The sequence below is a fragment of the Ornithorhynchus anatinus genome, chromosome X1, assembly GCF_004115215.2.
Source record: "Ornithorhynchus anatinus isolate Pmale09 chromosome X1, mOrnAna1.pri.v4, whole genome shotgun sequence".
Classification (NCBI taxonomy): domain Eukaryota; kingdom Metazoa; phylum Chordata; class Mammalia; order Monotremata; family Ornithorhynchidae; genus Ornithorhynchus; species Ornithorhynchus anatinus.
Window position 1 is genome coordinate 52,044,243 of NC_041749.1, and position 19,507 is coordinate 52,063,749.

General features: G+C 45.8%; 1 protein-coding gene across 2 annotated transcripts in view; it reads left to right on the forward strand.

Annotated features, from left to right (window-relative positions):
* ALDH1L1 (aldehyde dehydrogenase 1 family member L1) overlaps positions 1–19,507 on the forward strand; it is a 75,475-nt gene that overhangs the window by 10,334 nt on the left and 45,634 nt on the right. Inside the window, exon 2 of one of the 2 annotated variants that reach the window (XM_029051772.2) lies at positions 8,115–8,270. The exons of the other annotated variant lie outside the window; for it this stretch is intronic. Coding sequence (XP_028907605.1) covers positions 8,144–8,270 — 127 coding nt within the window. The 5' untranslated portion in view covers positions 8,115–8,143. The remainder of the gene's footprint in view (positions 1–8,114; positions 8,271–19,507) is intronic. 2 annotated transcript variants of the gene reach the window in all.

Genomic DNA, 19,507 nt, shown 5'->3' on the forward strand with positions numbered 1-19,507 from the left:
TCAGATTCCCACAACGCTGTGAATTGCTGATACATTGGGGGTGCTGCTGATTCTTGGTTTAAAAAAAACATGCTCAAACAAGGGTCCAGAGTAGTACTCACCAGATGCAGCTCTGACCCTTTGGTCTTTTTAAACTTGTTTCTAGGTGCCTTAGATTAACTCTAAGGAATCGAGGACTCCTAGAGCTGGAAGGGGCCTCTAGAAATTTTCCAGTTCAGTCCCCTGCATCAACCAACCAGGACAAATGGATGTCATTTTTAAGGAGTACTAAAGGTGTTTACTAAGGGTTTACTGAATGTAATCCAGGGCACTAAGCACTTGGGAAGTACAACAGAAGCCCAAGGTACATTCCCTGTCCACAAGAGGCTTACACTCTCCTTAATAGGAGAGGTAAAGTAACATGGCCAGATGGAAAAGTAACATGGCCAGATGGAAAGAGCACAGTCCTGGGAGACAGAAGACCTGGGTTCTAATCCTGACTCCTGCTGATTGGCCTTGGGAAAGTTAACTTCTTTGGGCCTCGGTTTCCTCATCTGTAAAATGGGGATAAAATACCTATTCTCCCTCCCCCTTTGGGTGTTCCTGTTTTCCTCATCTTTCCCATCACTGTAGACAACACCACCATCCTCCCTGTCTCACCAGCATGAAACTTTGGCATTATCCTCAACTCATCTTTCTCATTCAACCCACATATTCAATCTATCACCAAATCCTGTTGGTTCCACCTTCATGACATCATTAAAATCCACCCTTTCCTCTCATTCATTCATTTATTTATTCAATTGTATTTATTGTGCACTTATTGTGTGCAAAGCATTGTACTAAGAACTTGGAGGGTACAATATAACAACAAACAGACACTTTCCTGCTCACAGTCTAGAGCGGGAGACAGACATTAATATGAATAAATAAATAAATTACAGGTATATACAGATATATACATATGTGCCCTGGGGATGGGAGGGCAGATGAATGAAGGAGCAAGTAAGAGCAGCTCAGAAAGAAGTGAGAGAAGAGGAGAAGAGGGCTTAGTCAGGGAAGGCTTCTTGGAGGAGATGTGCCTTCAATAAGGTTTTGAAGTGGGAGAGAGCAATCATCTGTCTGATATGCGCAGGGAGGGTGTTCCAGGCCAGAGTCAGGATGTGGGCGAGAGGTCGACGGTGAGATAGATGAAGTCATGGTACTGTGAGAAGGTTAGCATTAGAGGAACGAAGTGTGTGGGCTGGGTTGTAGTGGGAGAGTAGCAAAGTGAGGTAGGAGAGAGCAAGGTGATTAAGTGCTTTAAAGTCAATGCTGAGGAGTTTTTGTTTGATGCGGAGGTGGATGGGCAACCACTGGAGTTTTTTGAGGAGTGGGGAAACATGGTTTGAATGTTTTTGAGGGAAAATGATTTGGGCAGCAGAATGGAGTATGGATTGGAGTGGGGAGAGATAGGAGGCAGGGAAGTTAGCAAGGAGGCTGATACAATAATCAAGGTGGGATAGGATAAGTGCTCGCATTAATATGGTGGCAATTTGGATGGAGAGGAAGAGGCAGATTTTGGTGATGTTGTGAAGGTAGAACTGACAGGACTTAGTAAGGGATTGAATATGTGGGTGGAATGAGAGAGAGGAGTCAAGGATAATGCTAAACTCTCCAGACCAACTACTACTACGCTAATTCAAGCACTTATCCTATCCTGCCTTTACTACTGTATCTGCCTCTTTGTTGACCTTCCTGCCTACTCCTCTCCCCATTCCAGTCCATACTTCACTCTGGTGCCCGGATCATTTTTCAAAAAAAAATAGCATTTAGTCCATGTCTCCCCACTCATCAAGAACCTCTAGTGGCTGCCCATCCACCTCCACATCCAACAGAAACTCCTTACCATAGGCTTTAAAACATTCAATCATCTCACCCTCTCATACCTTATCTTGTTAATTTTTGACTACAACCCAGTCTGCACACTTTGCTCCTCTATCGCCAACCTACTCATTATATCTCAATCTTTTTTTTTTAATGGTATTTGTTCTATGAGCCAGACACTATATGCTGAATCGCTGAGATAGATTCAAGATAATCAGGTTGGACCGTCCATGTCCCACATGGGGCTTACAATCTTAATTCCTATATTACAGGGATTAAGTGAGGAACAGAGGAGTTAATAGACTTGCCCAAGGTCACACAGCAGACCAGTGGCAGAGCCAGTATTAGAATCCAGATCCCAGGCCTGCGCTCTATCCACTAGGTCACACTGCTTCTCGATCTTGTCTATCTCACCACCAACCCTTTGCCCACATCCTCCTTTTGGCCTGGAACTCCCCCCTTCCCCTTTCATATATGAACGATCACCAGTCCCCTCACCTTCAAAGCCATATATAATCAATCTCCTCCAAGAGGCCTATCCCATTAAGCCCTCTTTTCCCCTACTCCATCTCCCTTCTGCATTGTCAATGCACTTGGGTCTGTGTCCTTGAAATAGTAGATATTAACCCCACTGTTAGCCCCACAGTATTTATGTACATACCTGAATGTATTTTAATGGTTGTCTCCACTTCTAGGCTCTAAGGTCTTTGTGGGCAGGGAACATGCTTATCAACTCTGTTGTATTATACTCTCCTAAGTGCTTAGAACAGAGCTCTACACCCAGTAAGTGCTCAATAAATGTCACTGATTGATTGATTGAACTGTGGTATTCTACTTCCATTTGCCTATTTACACAGGCACTGCTACAGACTCAGGTTTGAACCGCCACCATACCCCCCCCACCATTCATGTTGAATCACCATCCTTGACGTCCTCTGAGGTGATTGCTGGCCTTGCTTACTATCTAAAGCTAGCCCTGCTAATATGGTCCAGACTAAAATTTAATTCAAACAACACTGTTACTGCTTCCCCCATTCTTTGGGATCTGTCACTACCATAGAAAGAATTTAAAATTAAGTCTAAAGCAATGCACTCTCTTCATATAGCCACACCGATTGTTTTAGGAGGATCTTTTGAGCAAAAGATCTAAGTGGTTGCTAATTCCCTTAAAGTCCATCAATCAATCAGTGGTATTTACTGAGCACTTACTGCATACAGAGCGCTATACTAAGTGCTTGGAAAAGTACAATAGCTAAAGTAGACACAAGAGCTGCCCTTAAGGATCTTATAATGTAGTGGGGAAGACAGACATTAAGATGAATCACTGGTGGGGAAGTATCCAAGTATAGGAATGTGTGCTTGTAAGCGCTTTAGAGATGGGATGTGTTCAGAAGTGCTTCGGAGGGTGAGGCGGCAGTACAGATTCAAATGCATAGGCTCAGCGTGGCTCACTGGAAAGAGCACGGGCTTTGGAGTCAGAGGTCATGGGTTCAAACCCCGGCTCTGCCACTTGCCAGCTGTGTGACTTTGGGCAAGTCACTTAACTTCTCGGTGCCTCAGTTCCCTCATCTGTAAAATGGGGATTAAGACTGTGAGCCCCACGTGGGACAACCTGATTCCCCTGTGTCTACCCCAGCGCTTAGAACAGTGCTCGGCACATAGTAAGCGCTTAACAAATACCAACATTATTATTATTATAGGCTAGTGAGGGGACTGGGATTAAGGGTAGTGTTTTAATATAGTCAAAATCCTTCTCACATTTTACCCATATGGACAGCCTGCCTCGAGCTACAGCCATTCTTGCTACACCCGCCTCCAAGTCCTACACCTAGGTGATGATGACGATGATGATGTATTTTGTTAAGTGCTTACTATGTGCCAAGCACTGTTCTGAGTGCTGGGTTAGATACAAGGTAATTAGGTTGTCCCAAGTGGGGCTCACGGTCTTAATCCCCATTTTACAGATGAGGTAACTGAGGCACAGAGAAGCTAAGTGACTTGCCCAAAGTCACACAGCTGATAAGTGGGGGATACAGGATTAGAACCCACTACCTCTGACTCCCAAGCCCGGGCTCTTTCCCCTAAGCCATGCAGCTTCTCTAGTCCCAGTCAGTAAAGGATTCCCAGGGTTTGGGGTCTGCTATTTTTCTTTGAAATTGAAAGGAGAGGCTGGAGGCAACTTAAAAGACAGTGCTGGTATTCCAAAAAGAACTAAAATGGACAGTTTTTGTACCTCTTCAGTAACTAAGAGAAATTAATTAATTGAATACCTTCCCAGATAATTGCCATATTTACTCACATAATTGTCCTACTTCTTTGCATACTTTTGGTAATAAACAGGGCTGGGGTTATTATGCAGATTATATAAGAATGAAGACTAGCAATAATTGTACTGGGAATTGTACTTCCCAAGCACTTAGTACAGTGCTCTACACACAGTAAGAGCTCAATAAATACAATTGAATGAATGAATTAATGAATGAATGAATAAGGGGAGCAGGCTGAAAAAAAAAGGGAGAGAAGGAAGAGGAAGGTAAAAGGACACTTTAGACTGTATCTCTTACTTCTTTTGTACTTTCTCAAGTACTGCACACATTAGACCATGGATGAATTAATTAACTACCATCATTCCTCCAATGTTGTCCCATTTCCTCCTCCCTAGTCCAGGTAGTCTTAGTGAATTAACTCCCTTACCTGTTTTGTTCATTCATTCATTCAGTAGTATTTATTGAGCGCTTACTATGTGCAGAGCACTGTACTAAGCGCTTGGAATGGACAAATCGGTAACAGAGAGAGACAGTCCCTGCCCTTTGATGGGCTTACAGTCTAATCAGCGGAGACAGACAGACAAGAACAATGGCAATAAATAGAATTGAGGGGAAGAACATCTCATTAAAACAATAGCTAATAAATAGAATCAAGGTGATGTACATCTCACTGACAAAATGAATAGGGTAATGAAGATATATGCAGTTGAGCAGACGGGTACAGTGCTGAGGGGATGGGACGGGAGAGGGGGAGGAGCAGAGGGAAAGGAGGGAGAAGAGTGTTTAGCTGAGGAGAGGTGAAGGGGGGGGTAGAGGGAGCAGAGGGAAAAGGGGAGCTCAGTCTGGGAAGGCCTCTTGGAGGAGGTGAGCTTTAAGTAGGGTTTTGAAGAGGGGAAGAGAATTAGTTTGGCAGAGCTGAGGAAGGAAGGCGTTCCAGGACCGCGGGAGGACGTGGTCCAGGGGTCAACGGCGGGATAGGCGAGAATGGGGGATGGTGAGGAGGTGGGCGGCAGAGGAGCAGAGCGTGCAGGATGGGCAGTAGAAAGAGAGAAGGGTGGAAAGGTAGGAAGGGGCAAGGTGATGGAGAGCCTTGAAGCCTAGAGTGAGGAGTTTTTGTTTGGAGCAGAGGTTGATAGGCAACCACTGGAGGTGTTTAAGAAGGGGAGTGACGTGCCCAGAACGTTTCTGCAGGAAGATGAGCCAGGCAGAGGAGTGAAGAATAGATTGGAGTGGGGAGAGAAAGGAGGAAGGGAGATCAGAGAGCAGGCTGACACAGTAGTCTAGCCGGGATATTACGAGAGCCTGTAGCAGTAAGATAGCCGTTTGGGTGGAGAAGAAAGGGCGGATCTTGGCGATATTATAAAGGTGAAACCGGCAGGTTTTGGTAACGGATTGGATGTGTGGGGTGAACGAGAGAGCCGAGTCAAAGATGACACCGAGGTTGCGGGCCTGAGAGACGGGAAGGATGGTCGTACCATCCACGGTGATAGGGAAGTCAGGGAGAGGACCGGGCTTGGGAGGGAAGATGAGTTATGTTGGTCATGTTTGGTCATGTTGAGTTTTAGGTGGTGGGCAGACATCCAGGTAGAGACGTCCTGGAGGCAGGAGGAGATACAAGACTGAAGGGAGGGGGAGAGGACAGGGGCAGAGATGTAGATCTGTGTGTCATCTGCATAGAGATGATAGTTGAAGCCGTGAGTGCGGATGAGTTCACCGAGGGAGTGAGTGTATATGGAGAACAGAAGAGGGCCAAGAACTGACCCTTGAGGAACTCCAACAGTTAGTGGATGGGAGGGGGAGGAAGAGCTTGCGAAGGAGACCGAGAATGACCGGCCAGAGAGATAAGAGGAGAACCAGGAGAGGACGGAGTCCGTGAAGCCAAGGTGAGATAAGGTGTGGAGAAGAAGGGGATGGTCAACTGTGTCAAAGGCAGATGAGAGGTCAAGGAGGATTAGAATAGAGTAGGAGCCATTGGATTTGGCAAGAAGGAGGTCATGGGTGACCTTAGAGAGAGCAGTCTCGGTAGAGTGGAGGGGATGGAAGCCAGATTGGAGGGGGTCCAGGAGAGAATGAGAGTTAAGGAATTCTAAGCAGCGAGTGTAGACGACTCGTTCTAGGAGCTTGGAAAGGAAGGGTAGTAGGGAGATAGGGCAATAACTGGAAGGGAAAGTGGGGTCGAGAGAGGGTTTTTTTAGGATGGGGGAGACATGGGCATGTTGAAGGCATGTTTGTTGTCTCTGTACTTCCTCCTTGATCCAGCAGTCTTAATGTATTCATTCATTCATTCATTCAATTGTATTTATTGAGTGCTATGTGCAGAGCACTGTACTAAGCACTTGGAATGTACAACTCAGCAACAGATAAAGAAAATCCCTGCCTAACAACGGGTTCACAAGTCTAAACGGGGGAGACAGACAACAAAACAAAACAAGTAGTCAGGCATCAATACTATCAAGATAAATAGAATCATAGATATATACACATCATTAATAAAATAGAGTAATAAATAATATATACAAATATGCACAAGTGCTATGGGGAGGGGAAGTGGGAAGAGCAGAGGGAGAGAGTAGGGGGAATGGTAAGGGGAGGAGGGGCAAAGGGAAAGGGAGGGCTCAGTCTGGGAAGGTCTCCTGAAGGAGGTAAGCTCTCAGCTTCAAAGGAGGCTTTGAAGAGGGGAAGATAGTTTGGTGGATGTGAGGAGGGAGGGCATTCCAGATCAGGGGTAGGATGTGGGCCAGGGGTCAACAGTGGGACAGGAGAGAACAAGGGACTGTCAGGAGGTTAGTGGCAGAGGAGTGGAGCGAACGGGGTGGGCTGTAGAAGGAGAGAAGGGAAGTGAGGTAAGAGGGGGCCAGGTGATGGAGAACTTTGAAGCCAAGAGTGAGGAGTTTTTGTTTCATGTGAAGGTTGATAGGCAACCACCACTGGAGGTTTTTGAGGAGGGGAGTGACCTGCCCAGAGCGTTTCTGTAGAAAGATAATCCAGGCAGCGGAATGAAGAATAGATTGGAGCGGAGAGAGACAGGAGGATGGGAGATCAGAGAGGAGGCTGATGCAATAATCCAGTTGGGATATTATGAGAGCTTGTACCATTCATTCATTCGTTCAATAGTATTTATTGAGCGCTTACTATGTGCAGAGCACTGTACTAAGTGCTTGGAATGTACAAGTCGGCAACAGATAGAGACAGTCCCTGCCCTTTGACGGGCTTACAGTCTAATCGGGGGAGACAGGCAGACAAGAACAATGGCAAGGTATCAGTTTGGATGGAGAGGAAATGGCAGATCATGGTGATGTTGTGAAGGTGAGACTGGCAGGTTTTGGTGACGGATTGGATGTGTGGGGTGAATGAGAGAGCAAAGTCAAGGATGACACCAAGGTTGTGGCCTGAGAGACAGGAAGGATGGTAGTGCCGTCCACAGTGACAGGGAAGTCAGGGAGTGGACAGGGATTGGGAGGGAAAATAAGGAGCTCAGTCTTGGACATGTTAACTCCACCTGCTTTGTTGCATTATCACCCTTCTGCTTCTCTTTTATTCTTTTATAATCTTTTATTTCTTCCTCCAAAATTTGAGTGGGGCAATTGCATAAGAAAATATGGTAACTCAAACCAAAAAACTTTGCAGCATTTGATGAAAAATTGAATGAGGAAGGAAGTTTGGTCACCATCTTTGTTCTCTGCCTCCTCACTGTCTTCTCTGCTGGTATCCCACAAGCTCCACTAATCATTGGAACAGTAAAGCTTCCCTTTAGCTCACTGAGTCTGTTTTGGGAGAACCAGATCATGATTTCCATTCTTGATACTGTGGAGATGGGCCTAAACTGACTGCAGCCCTGTGTGAATTTAGTCCATGTGCTGAGATCTTTAGGAATATAATTAGCTCTCTATCATGTGCAAAGTATGCTTATGGCCCAGAGGAAGGAGATATTTATATATCTAAAACATGAGGCACTGGGAACAGATATAGTAACAGCACTAACTTTAAGATTTGTTCCTTCAGGACAGTGACTAAGATCCCGAGAAGTTACCATGAGGATTGCAATAATTGGACAAAGCCTCTTTGGGCTAGAGGTTTACTCCCGGCTTCGGAAGGAAGGACATGAAGTGGTGGGCGTGTTCACCATTCCGGATAAAGATGGAAAAGCAGATCCCCTTGGTGGGTATCTGGGGCTATTAGATTTGCCTGACAGAAGGCAGGGTGGTGCTAGAGGGTGAGGAAGGGGGAAGAGACTAACTGCTAAGCAATGTTGAAAGCTGCTGCTTGTTCCTAGGTACCTGTGAATTGATTTCAAATCCAAATTGAGGTAGGAGGAGGTGGGAAGGAGGTGGGGGAGGGGTCGGTTCTATGGGGGGCCTGGGAACTAGTAACACTTTCTTCTCCAGCACAGCACTCAGCAACTTTCTGAGGCTGGCCAGGATGAAGGGAAGGACAAAATAGACAAGAGGATTCTACAAACACTCTATCTCCCTTCTGGACTGTTAAGGGAACCAAGGGGTCAGATGTTCAGGCTTCCTGAGGCAGGAAAGTTTGGCGTTCTTAAATATCCTTGTATTTTGAGGTACCTCTAGAGGGAAGGAGAGAAAGAGGAAAGAAGGAAAGGAGGGAGGAAGCAGGGCAAGAGTATCCCAGATTCAATCAGTCAGTGAATCAATCATATTTACTGAGCACTTATTATTTGCAGAGCACTGTACTGTACAGCACTTGGTAGACACAATAAAAGAGAATTGGTAGAAACATTCCCTGCTCATAACAAGCCTAAAGTCTAGAGGGGGAGATGGGCATTGATATAAATAAATAAAATACAGATATGTATATAAGTGCTGTGGGGCTGAGGGAGGGGTAAATGAAGGATACAAATCCTAGTGCAAGGTGACACAGAATAGAGTGGGAGGAGAGGAACTGAGGACTTAGTTGGAGTAGGCCTCTTGGAGGATATGTGATTTTAATAAGGCTTTAAAGTGGGGAGAGTGATTGTCTGCCAGATATGAAGGGGGAGGGCATTCCAGGACAGAGGCAGGACATGGGCAAGGGGTCAGCAGAGAGATAGTAAAGATCAAGGTACAGTGAGTAGTTTGGCATTAGAGGAGCAAAGTGTGCAGGCTGCACTGTAGTGGGAAATCAGGGAGGAAAGGTAGGAGGGGGCAAGGTGATTGAGTGCTTTAGACCGATGGTAAGTAGTTTTTGCTTGATGTGGAGGTGGATGAGCAACCACATTGGAGGTTCATGAGAGGTGGGGAAATATGAACTGAGCAGTTTTGTAGAAAAATGATACAGGCAGCAGAGTTAAGTATGGACTGAAGTGGGAAGAGACAGGAGGCAAGGTGGTCAGCAAGGAGGCTAACACAGTTAACAGATTTCCATCTAGAACTAAGGGGAAGGGGGCAGGGCAAAGGGGAGGCAGTTGAAAGCATAAGTCCCACACTCATCCCATCCCAATCATGATGCTTTCTAGAGCTAGGTGATAGCAGAGCAGCCTCTGGCCTCAGTTTCTCCATTTATGCCTGGGAGGGAATAAACTCTCACTCTCTGTCCTAGTAAAATTTTATACCAGCCTCCTATCTCCTTCCCAAATTGAGCTTTATATGGGCTTTACATATAGCAAACAGGCCATCCCAACCCAGATGGAGGAGAGCCCTCCTTCCTCCAACTTCCTGGATCCTCTTGAGATGTGGTTGCCACCCATTTAAGGGCAGAATCACTCACCAGGCACCACTTCAAGAGCTGCAGTTAGGAAACAGGATGACCGGGGAACCAAAAGAGTGTGTAGATCCTTCAAAAGAGTGTGCAGATCCTTCAGTCTCTTCTCTTTCCAGAGCTTCCCCTTTAGGCTATGCTGCATTCTCTCTCTGTACTTCCTCCCCTACTCTTCCACACCAAAAGCAAATCCACACTAGCATCCAGCTTCCTCTCTTTGGAGGTTAAAATTAATTTCAAGGACATAGTGACCTAGAAGTGGTTTGGTGCCATGAGGTGCTGCGAGTTATGTTGAGCCTTGTGCACTGGGGAAAGATTCCCAGAGGCCATGGATTTTGACTTGAAATCTAAAGGTCTAGAGGGGTGTAGATTGAGGGAGAGAACCAGTTTGCTGTTCTGTGAGTGAGAGACAGTTTGAACAAAGAATCTGAGGCAGGAGAGGGAGGTGCACATTCAAGGAACAGCAAGGTGGTTGGGCAGGCTGGAGCAGGGACCGTGGGATAGGTTGTGGTATTGCTGCCTCCAGCCTCTACCACCCTCCAATCTATAAAAATAATGTTGGTATTAGTTAAGCACTTACTATGTGCCGAGCATTGCACTCAAAATTAACTTCAATGCTTTCCACCAACTCACCCCCAACCCTTGAATGTCTGCTCTCTTCACTCATTATTCCCCCAAATGCTCTCACTGATCCTCCCAAGTCAACCTTCTAGCTATACCTTGCTTGTGATTCTCCAGTCTCCACCCTCTCACTCATGCCGATCCCCTAACCTGTAACTCTATTCCTCCCTTCCTCAATCTGACAGACCACAGGACTGCATATACAAAATTTTCCTGAAATCCCACCTCCTCCAACAAGCTTTCTCTGATTACTTTCCACGACCCCAGATTGTATAGATCCATCAAACAAGTCTAGCACTTAGGGAGTTACCTATACCTATCCTCAGTATTTATCAAGAAGCAACGTGGCTCACTGGAAAGAGCACGGGCTTTGGAGTCAGAGGTCATGGGTTCAAACCCCGGCTCTTCCACTTGTCAGCTGTGTGACTTTGGGCAAGTCATTTAACTTCTCAGTGCCTCAGTTACCTCATCTGTAAAATGGGGATTAAGACTGTGAGCCCCACGTGGGACAACCTGATTCCCCTGTGTCTACCCCAGCGCTTAGAACAGTGCTCGGCACATAGTAAGCGCTTAACAAATACCAACATTATTATTATTATTATGAGGGAAGCAGTATGGCCTAATGGATAGAGCATGGGCCTGGGAGTCAGAAGGGCCTGGGTTCTAATCCTGGCTAGGCTACTTGTCTCCTGTGTGACCTTGGGCAAGTCACTTACCTTCTCTGTGCCTCAGTTATCTCATCTGTAAAATGGGTATTAAGACTGTGAGCTCCGTGTGGGATATGGATTGTGTCTAACCTGATTAGCTTGAATCTACTCCAGCTCTTAGTACAGTGCCTGGCACAAAGTAAATGCTTAACAAATATCATAAAAAAAGAAAACTTGATCAGGGAAAGCTTTCCAGAGGAGGTGGGGTATTGGAAGGACTTTGAAGATGGGAAGAGCTGTGGTCTGGGGGATTTGAAAGGGGAGGGAGTTCCAGGCAGGAGGAAGGGCAGGAGGTGGGAGAATCGGAATCAAGGAAAAGTGATAAGGTAAACTTGGAAGGAACAGAAGATGTGAGCTGGGGTGTAGGAGTAGAAAAAAGTGGTTAAGTAAGAGAGAACATGGATTGTGAATTGCCCAATGTTCAAAAAGGATTCCAGAAAGGACGAAGGATGCAAGATATTATTGCTGGTATCTTTGGATAATTGAAAGGACAAGAGAATTTCAAAAGGAAGTCAGCATGTGCTTTATTGACTGTGTGGATCATGAAAGCTCAGGAGCACATAAAGGAAAATGGGCATGCTGGACCATTTAATTGCATTAATATGAAACCTGTATGCTGGACAGGAGGCTAAAATAAGAACAAAATGTGCAGAAACTGATTGTTTTCCTATTAGTATGGGTGTAAGGCAAGGAAGTATCTTATTGCCTTATCTGTTCATCCTTTATGCTGAATACATAATGAGAGAAGGTAGATTGAATGAAGACAAACAGGGAGTTTGTCTTGGAGGAAGGAGGAAGGAATATAAACAACCTTCTTTATGCTGATGATACTACCATACTAGCAGAAAGTGAAGAAGATTTGAAGGGCTTATTATGAAAAGTTAAGGAGCAGAACAAAAAGATGGGCCTGCATTTGAATGTCAGGAAACAAAGATCATGACAACTGGAAGTTCTAACACATTTATAGCAGGTGGAGAGAAGATCAAAATAGTTGATAATTTTTCTCTCCTGGGATCAATAATAATAAAGGAACTAGTAATCAAGAAATGCACTGAAGATTTGCTATGAAGAGCCTGGAAAAATAATGAAATGTATTGATGTAACAATTGCCACAAAAATAAAAATTGTCAATTCTATGGTGTTTCCAGTGACATTGTATGGATCTGAAAGCTGGACACTTTAAAAGCAGGATAGAAAGAGCATTGATTCTTTTGAAATGTGAGGTTGGAGAAGGCTTCTGTGAATACCATGGACTGCCTGAAAAACAAACAAATGGGTTTTGGAGCAAATTAAGCCAATGTGGTCTTTGGAATGCCAGATGACTCGACTTATATTAGCATATTTTGGACACACCATCAGGAGGACTAATTCTCTGGAGAAGACACTAATGCTAGGAAAAGTCCAGGGGAAACGTGGAAGAGGCAGACCAGCAGCTAGATGGATAGAAACCATAACAACAGTAACGAAAGAACAGTTAGCAAGGTTATGTATTATAGCAGAAGATAGGACGGTCTGGAGAAACTATATCCATAGAGTCGCTATGAATTGGAAACAACTTGATGACATTTGATAATAATAATAAGAGGGATTGAGCTGATGGAGTGCCTTAAATCAATCATATTTATAATAATAATAATAATGATAATGATATTTGTTAAGTGCTTACTATGTACAAAGCACTGTTCTAAGTGCTGGGGGGGATACAAGGTGATCAAGTTGTCCTACGTGGGGCTCACAGTCTTAATCCCCATTTTTACATATGAGGTAACTGAGGCACAGAGAAGTTAAGTGACTTGCCCAAAGTCACACAGCTGACAAGCGGCGGAGCTGAGATTAGAACCCATGACCTCTGACTCCCAAGCCCATGCTCTTTTCACTGAGCCACACTGCTTCTTTTATTCCACACTTACTGTGTGCAAAGCATTGTACTAAGTGCTTGAAAAGTACAATATAGAAATAGAGAGACAATATCTGACCACCACGGGCTCAAAGTATAGAGATGGGGAGACAGACATCAAAACAAGTAAACAGGCATCAATATAAATAAATAGAATTGTAGATATATACATATATACATAAGTGCTGTGGGGAGGGGGTGGGGGGAAGAGCAAAAGGAACAAGTTGAGGTGACGTGGAAGGAAGGGGGAGCTGAGGAAAAGGGGGCTTAGTCTGGGAAGACCTCTTGGAAGAGGTGTGCCTTCAGGAGGTCTTTGAAGGGGGGAAGATTGATTGTTTGGCAGATTTGAGGAGGGAGGGCATTCCAAGCCAGAAGTAGGGCATGGGCCAGGGGTTGGCGGCAAGACAAGTGAGATTGAGGCACAGTGAGAAGGTTAGCACCAGAGGAGCGGAATGTGCAGGCTGGGATGTAGAAGGAGAGAAGGGAGGTGAGGTAGGAAGGGGCAAGGTGATGGAGAGCTTTAAAGCCAATAGTGAGAAGGGTTTTTTTTGATATGGAGGTTGATAGGCAACCACTGGAGATTTTTGAAGAGGGGGATGACATGCCCTGAACATTTCTGTAGAAAGATAATCTGGGCAGCGGAGTGAAGTATGGACTGAAGTGGGGAGAGGCAGGAGGTTGGGAGGTCAGAAAGGAGGCTGATGCAGTAATCCAGTCAGGATAGGATGAGTGATTGTACTAACATTGGTAGCAGTTTGGATGGAGAGGAAAGGGCAGATGTTGGCAATGCTGTGAAGGTGAAACCGGCAGGATTTGGTGATGGATTGGATATGTGGGGTGAATGAGAGAGCGGAGTCAAGGATGACACCAAGGTTACAGACTTGTGAGATGGGAAGGATGGTTGTGTTGTCTACAGTGATGGGAAAGTTCGGGAGAGGACAGGGTTTGGGAGGGAAGATAAGGAGCTCAGTCTTGGACATGTTGAGTTAGAGGTGGCAGGAGGACATCCAAGTAAAGATGTCCTGAAGGCAGGAGGAGATGTGAGCCTGGAGGGAGAGAGAACAGGGGAGGAGATGTAGATGTGGGTGTCATCTGGATAGAGATGATAGTTGAAGCCATGGAAGCGAATGAGTTCTCCAAGGAAGTGAGTGTAGATGGAGAATAGCAGAGGACCAAGAACTGAACCCTGAGGGACCTCTGCAGTTAGGGAATGGGAGTGGGAGGAGGAGCCCACGAAGGAGATTGAGAATGAATGGCCAGAGAGATAATAATAATAATAATAATAATGGTATTTGTTAAGCACTATGTGCCAAGCACTGTTCTAAGCACTGGGGTAGTTACGAGGTAATCAGGTTGTCCCACCTGGGGCTCATAGTCTTAATCCACATTTTACAGATGAGGTAACTGAGGCACAGAGAAGCTAAGTGGTTTGCCCAAGGCCACACAGCAGACAAATGGCAGCGCTTACTGTGTGCAGAGCCCTCTTGGGAGAGTAAAACACCACAGTATAACAGTCATTTCCTACCCACATTCCCTGCCCACAATGAGCTTACAGTCTAGAGGGACGAGCTTACAGTCTAGAGGGATGAGCTTTCAGAAAATGATCATGAGTTTTGGTTTGATCTGGAGAGGATTGGAGGTTTTTGAGGAGTGGAGGCACTTGTACATAATGATGTTTTTGAAAAGTGATTAGAATAACAGAGTGAAATATAGGCTGGAAAGGGGAGAGGCTGGAGGAAGGGAGACAAGTAAGAAGGCTGATTCAAAAGTCAAGTTGGGGGATATTGGATATAGGTGTGGCTATTTGGATGAGGTGGAAAGGGTGGATCCAGTAAATATTGTGGAGGAAAAACCAACAGGATTGAACAATGACTGGATGCTAAGAGACAGAGAGGAGTCTAGAGTAATCTGCCATCTTCAACTGTTCGCTCTCTAGTGGCTTCTTCGCCACTGCTTTCAAACATGTCCCTGTCTCTCCTATCCTAAAAAAAACCCTCCCTTGACCCCAAAGCTCCCTCCAGTTATTGCTCCATCTCTTTCCTTCCATTCCTCTCCAAACTTCTTGAGCAAATTGTCTATCCCCACTGCTTCAGGTTCCTCTCCTCCAGTGCTCTCTTTGAACTCTTCCAGACTGGCTTCCATCCTCTTCACTCCACAGAAACTGCTCTCTTAAAGGTCACCAATGATCTCCTCTCCAAATCTAATGGCTTCTACTCCATCTCTCAGCTGTCTTTAACACTGTTGACCACCCCCTTCTCCTGGAAATATTATCCAACCTCAGCTTCACTGACACTGTCCTCTCCTGGTTCACCTCCTATCTCCCTGGCCACTCATTTTCAGTCTCTTTCAAAGGCTCCTCCTCTCCCTCCCACCACCTAACTGTGGGGGTCCCTCAAGGTTCAGTTCTGTGTCCCCTCCTATTCTCCACCTACAACCCATTCCATTGGAGAACTCAATCGCTCATATGGCTTCAACTACCACCTCTATGTAGATGATACCCAAATCTACAACTCCTGCCCTGATTTCTCTCCCTCTCTGCATTCTCACACATCCTCCTGCCTTCAAGCTTAACATGTCCAAAACAAAACTCCTTATCTTCCCACCCAAACCCTGTCCTCCCCTAACATTCCCATCATTGTAGACAGCACTACTCTATTTCCTGTCTCACAAGCCCATAACCTTAGTGTTTTCCTTGAATCCCCTCTCACATTCAACCCACATACTCAATCCATCACTAAATCCTGTCAATCCCCCTTCAAAACTTCACTAAAATCTGCACTTTCCTCTACATCCAAACTTCTACCACATTAATCCAATCACTTATCCTACCCTGCTTTGATTACTGTATCAGTTTCCTTGCTGACCTCCCTGCCTCCTCTCTCTCCCAACTCCAGTTCATTCTTCACTCTGCTGCCTGGATCATTTTTCTATGGAAACATTCAGGCCATGTTTCCCAACCCCTCAAGAAACTCCAATGGTTGCCCATCCACCTCTGCATCATACAGAAGCTCCTTACATCAGCTTTAAAGCATTCAATCATCTTTCCCCCACCTGCCTCACCTTGTTGCTCTCCTAATACAACCCAGGTGGCTCACTTTGCTCCTCTAATGCTAACCCTCTCACTGTATCTCAATATCTTCTATTTCACTGCTGACCTCTTGCCTACATCCTACCTCTGGCCTGGAGTGCCCTCCCTCCTCAGATCCAACAGACACTCTCCTCTTTCAAAGCCTTATTAAAGGCCTAGCTCCCCCAAGAGGCCTTCCTTGACTAAGCCCTCCTTTCCTCTTCTCTCTCTCCCTTCTATGTCACCTTGACTTGCTCCCTTCATTAGTTCCCCCACTCCCAGCCCTACAGCAATTATGTAATTTATTTATAGTAATGTCTGTCTCCCCCTTTAGACTGTAAGCTCGTTGTGGTCAGGGAATTCATTCAATCATATTTATTAAGTGCTTACTGTGTGCAGAGCACTGTACCAAGTGCTTGGAAAAGTATAATACAACAATAAACAGACACATTCCCTACCCACAGTGATCTTACAATCTAGAGGGATATGTCCGTTTATTGTTGTACTGTACTTTCCCAAGCGCTTAGTATAGTGCTCTGCACACAATAAGTGCTCAATATATACAGTTTAATGAATGAATTAATTAATTAATGAATGGGTAATACCAAGGTTGCAGTCTTCAGAGACAGGAAAGATGCTAGTGTTGTCAACTGTGATGAGAAAGTTAGGAGGAGAAATGGATTTGGGTGTGATATACAGAGTTTGGTTTAGACATATTGAGCTTAAGATGTCACTGGGACTCCACCTGAAAATGTCTTGGAGGTAAGAGGAAATTAACTATTGCAGAGGATGTAAGTCAGTTGATCAGTCAATCACTCATTAACAATAAGAGAGAAAATAAGATTTGTACATAAGTGTGACGGGGGCTGTGAGTACTGGTAAGTGCTTAGGTCGCACAGAAGAACTGATGTGGCAGTAGGGGGGTATATAAAATGGTGAGATTTGGGAGTCATTTACATAGAGATGGTAGCTAAAGCTGTGGAAGTGGATAAGGTCACCCAAATCTACATCTCCTCCTCTGTTCTCTCTCCCTCCCTACAGACTCACATCTCCTCCTGACTTCAGGACATCTCCACCTGAATGTTCTCTCACCACCTCAAACTCAATATGTCCAAAACTGAGCTCCTTATCTTCCCTCCCAAACCCTGCCCTCTCCCTGACTCTCCCATCACTGTGGACAGCACTACCATTCTTCCCCTCTCACAAGTCCATAATCTTGGTGTCATCCTTGACTCCGATCTCTCATTCACCCCACATATCCAATCTGTCACCAAAAGCTGCTGGTCTCACCTTCATAACATTGCCAAGATCCACCCTTTCCTCTCCATCCAAACCACTACCACGTTAGTACAATCACTCATCCTATCCTGACTGGATTACTGCATCAGCATCTTTTCTGATCTCCCAAACTCCTGTCTCTTCCTGCTTCAGTCTATACTTCACTCTGCTGCCTGGATTATCTTTCTACAGAAACGTTCTGGGTATGTCAGCCCTCTTCTCAAAAGTCTCCAGTGATTGCCTATAAACCTCCTTATCAAGCAAAAACTCCTCACTATTGGCTTCAGAGCTCTCCATCATCTTGCCCCTTCTTATCTCACCTCCCTTCTCTCCTTCTACCTCCCAGTATGCACACTCCACTCCTCTGGTACTAACCTTCTCACTGTGCCTCGTTCTCGCCTGTTCTGCCGTCGACACCTGGCCCACGTCCTACCTCTGGCTTGGAATGCCCTCCCTCCTCAAATCCACCAAACTAGCACACTTCAAAGTCCTACTGAAAGCTCACCTCCTCCAGGAGGCCTTCCTAGACTAAGCCCCCCTTTTCATTCATTCATTCAATAGTATTTATTGAGCCCTTACTATGTGCAGAGCACTAAGCACTTGGAATGTAAAATTTGGCAACAGATAGAGACAACCCCTGCCCATTGACGGGCTTACAGTCTAATCAGGGGAGACAGACAAACAAAAACAAGACAACATAATCACGATAAATAGAATCAAGGAGAAGTACACCTCATTAATAAAATAAATAGGGCAATAAAATATATATACAAATGAGCACAGTACTGAGGGGAGGGGAAGGGAAAGGGGGAGGAGCAGAGAGAAAGGGGGCTTAGCTGAAGGGAGGTGAAGGGGGGAAGGGGAAGGGTGCAGAGGGCGGAGGGGGAGCAGAGAGGGAGCAGAGGGAAAAGGGGAAGCTCAGTCTGGGAAGGCCTCTTGGATGAGGTGAGCTCTCAGTAGGGCTTTGAAGAGGGGAAGAGAGTTAGTTTGGCAGAGGTGAGGAGGGAGGGCATTCCAAGACAGTGGTAGGACGTAGGCCAGAGGTCGACGGCGGGATAGGCATGAATGGGATACAGAGAGGAGGTGAGCGGCAGAGGAGCGGAGCGTGTGGGGTGGGCAGTAGAAAGAGAGAAGGGAGGTGAGGTAGGAGGGGGCAAGGTGATGGAGAGCTTTGAAGCCCATGGAGAGCCTTGAAGCCCTGAGTGAGAAGTTTTTGTTTCGTGCGGAGGTTGATTGGCAACCACTGGAGGTTTTTAAGAAAGGGAGTGACATTCCCAGAGCATTTCTGCAGGAAGATGAGCCGGGCAGCGGAATGAAGAATAGACTGGAGTGGGGAGAGACAGGAGGAAGGGAGATCAGAGAGAAGGCTGACACAATAATCCAAATGGGATATTATGAGAGCTTGTACCAGTAAGATAGCCATTTGGATGGAGAGGAAAGGACAGATCTTGGCGATATTGTAAAGGTGACACCGGCAGGGATTGGTGACAGATTGGATGTGTGGGGTGAATGAGAGAGCTGAGTCAAGGATAACACCAAGGTTGCGGGCTTGAGAGATGGGAAGTATGGTCGTACCATCCACAGTGACAGGGAAGTCAGCAAGAGGACAGGGCTTGGGAGGGAAGATAAGGAGCTTAGTTTTAGACATGTTGAGTTTTAGGTGGCGGGCAAACATCCAGGTGGAGACGTCCTGGAGGCAGGAGGAGATACGAGTGTGAAGGGAGGGGGAGAGAACAGGGGAGGAGATGTAGATTTGTTTGTCTTTCTGCATAGAGATGATAGTTGAAGCCGTGGGAGCGAATGAGTTTACCAAGGGAGTGAGTGTAGATGGAGAACAGAAGAGGGCCAAGAATTGACCCTTGAGGAACCCCTACAGTTAGAGGATGGGAGGAGGAGGAGGAGCCTGCGAAGGAGACCAAGAATGAACAGCCAGAAAGATAAGAGGAGAACCAGGAGAGGATGGAGTCCATGAAGCCAAGGTGAGATAAAGTGTGGAGGAGAAGGGGATGGTCGACAGTGTCAAAGGCAGCTGAGAGGTCGAGGAGGATTAGGATAGAGTAGGAGCCGTTGGATTTGGCAAGAAGCAGGTCATGGGTGACCTTAGAGAGAGCAGTCTCGGTAGAGTGGA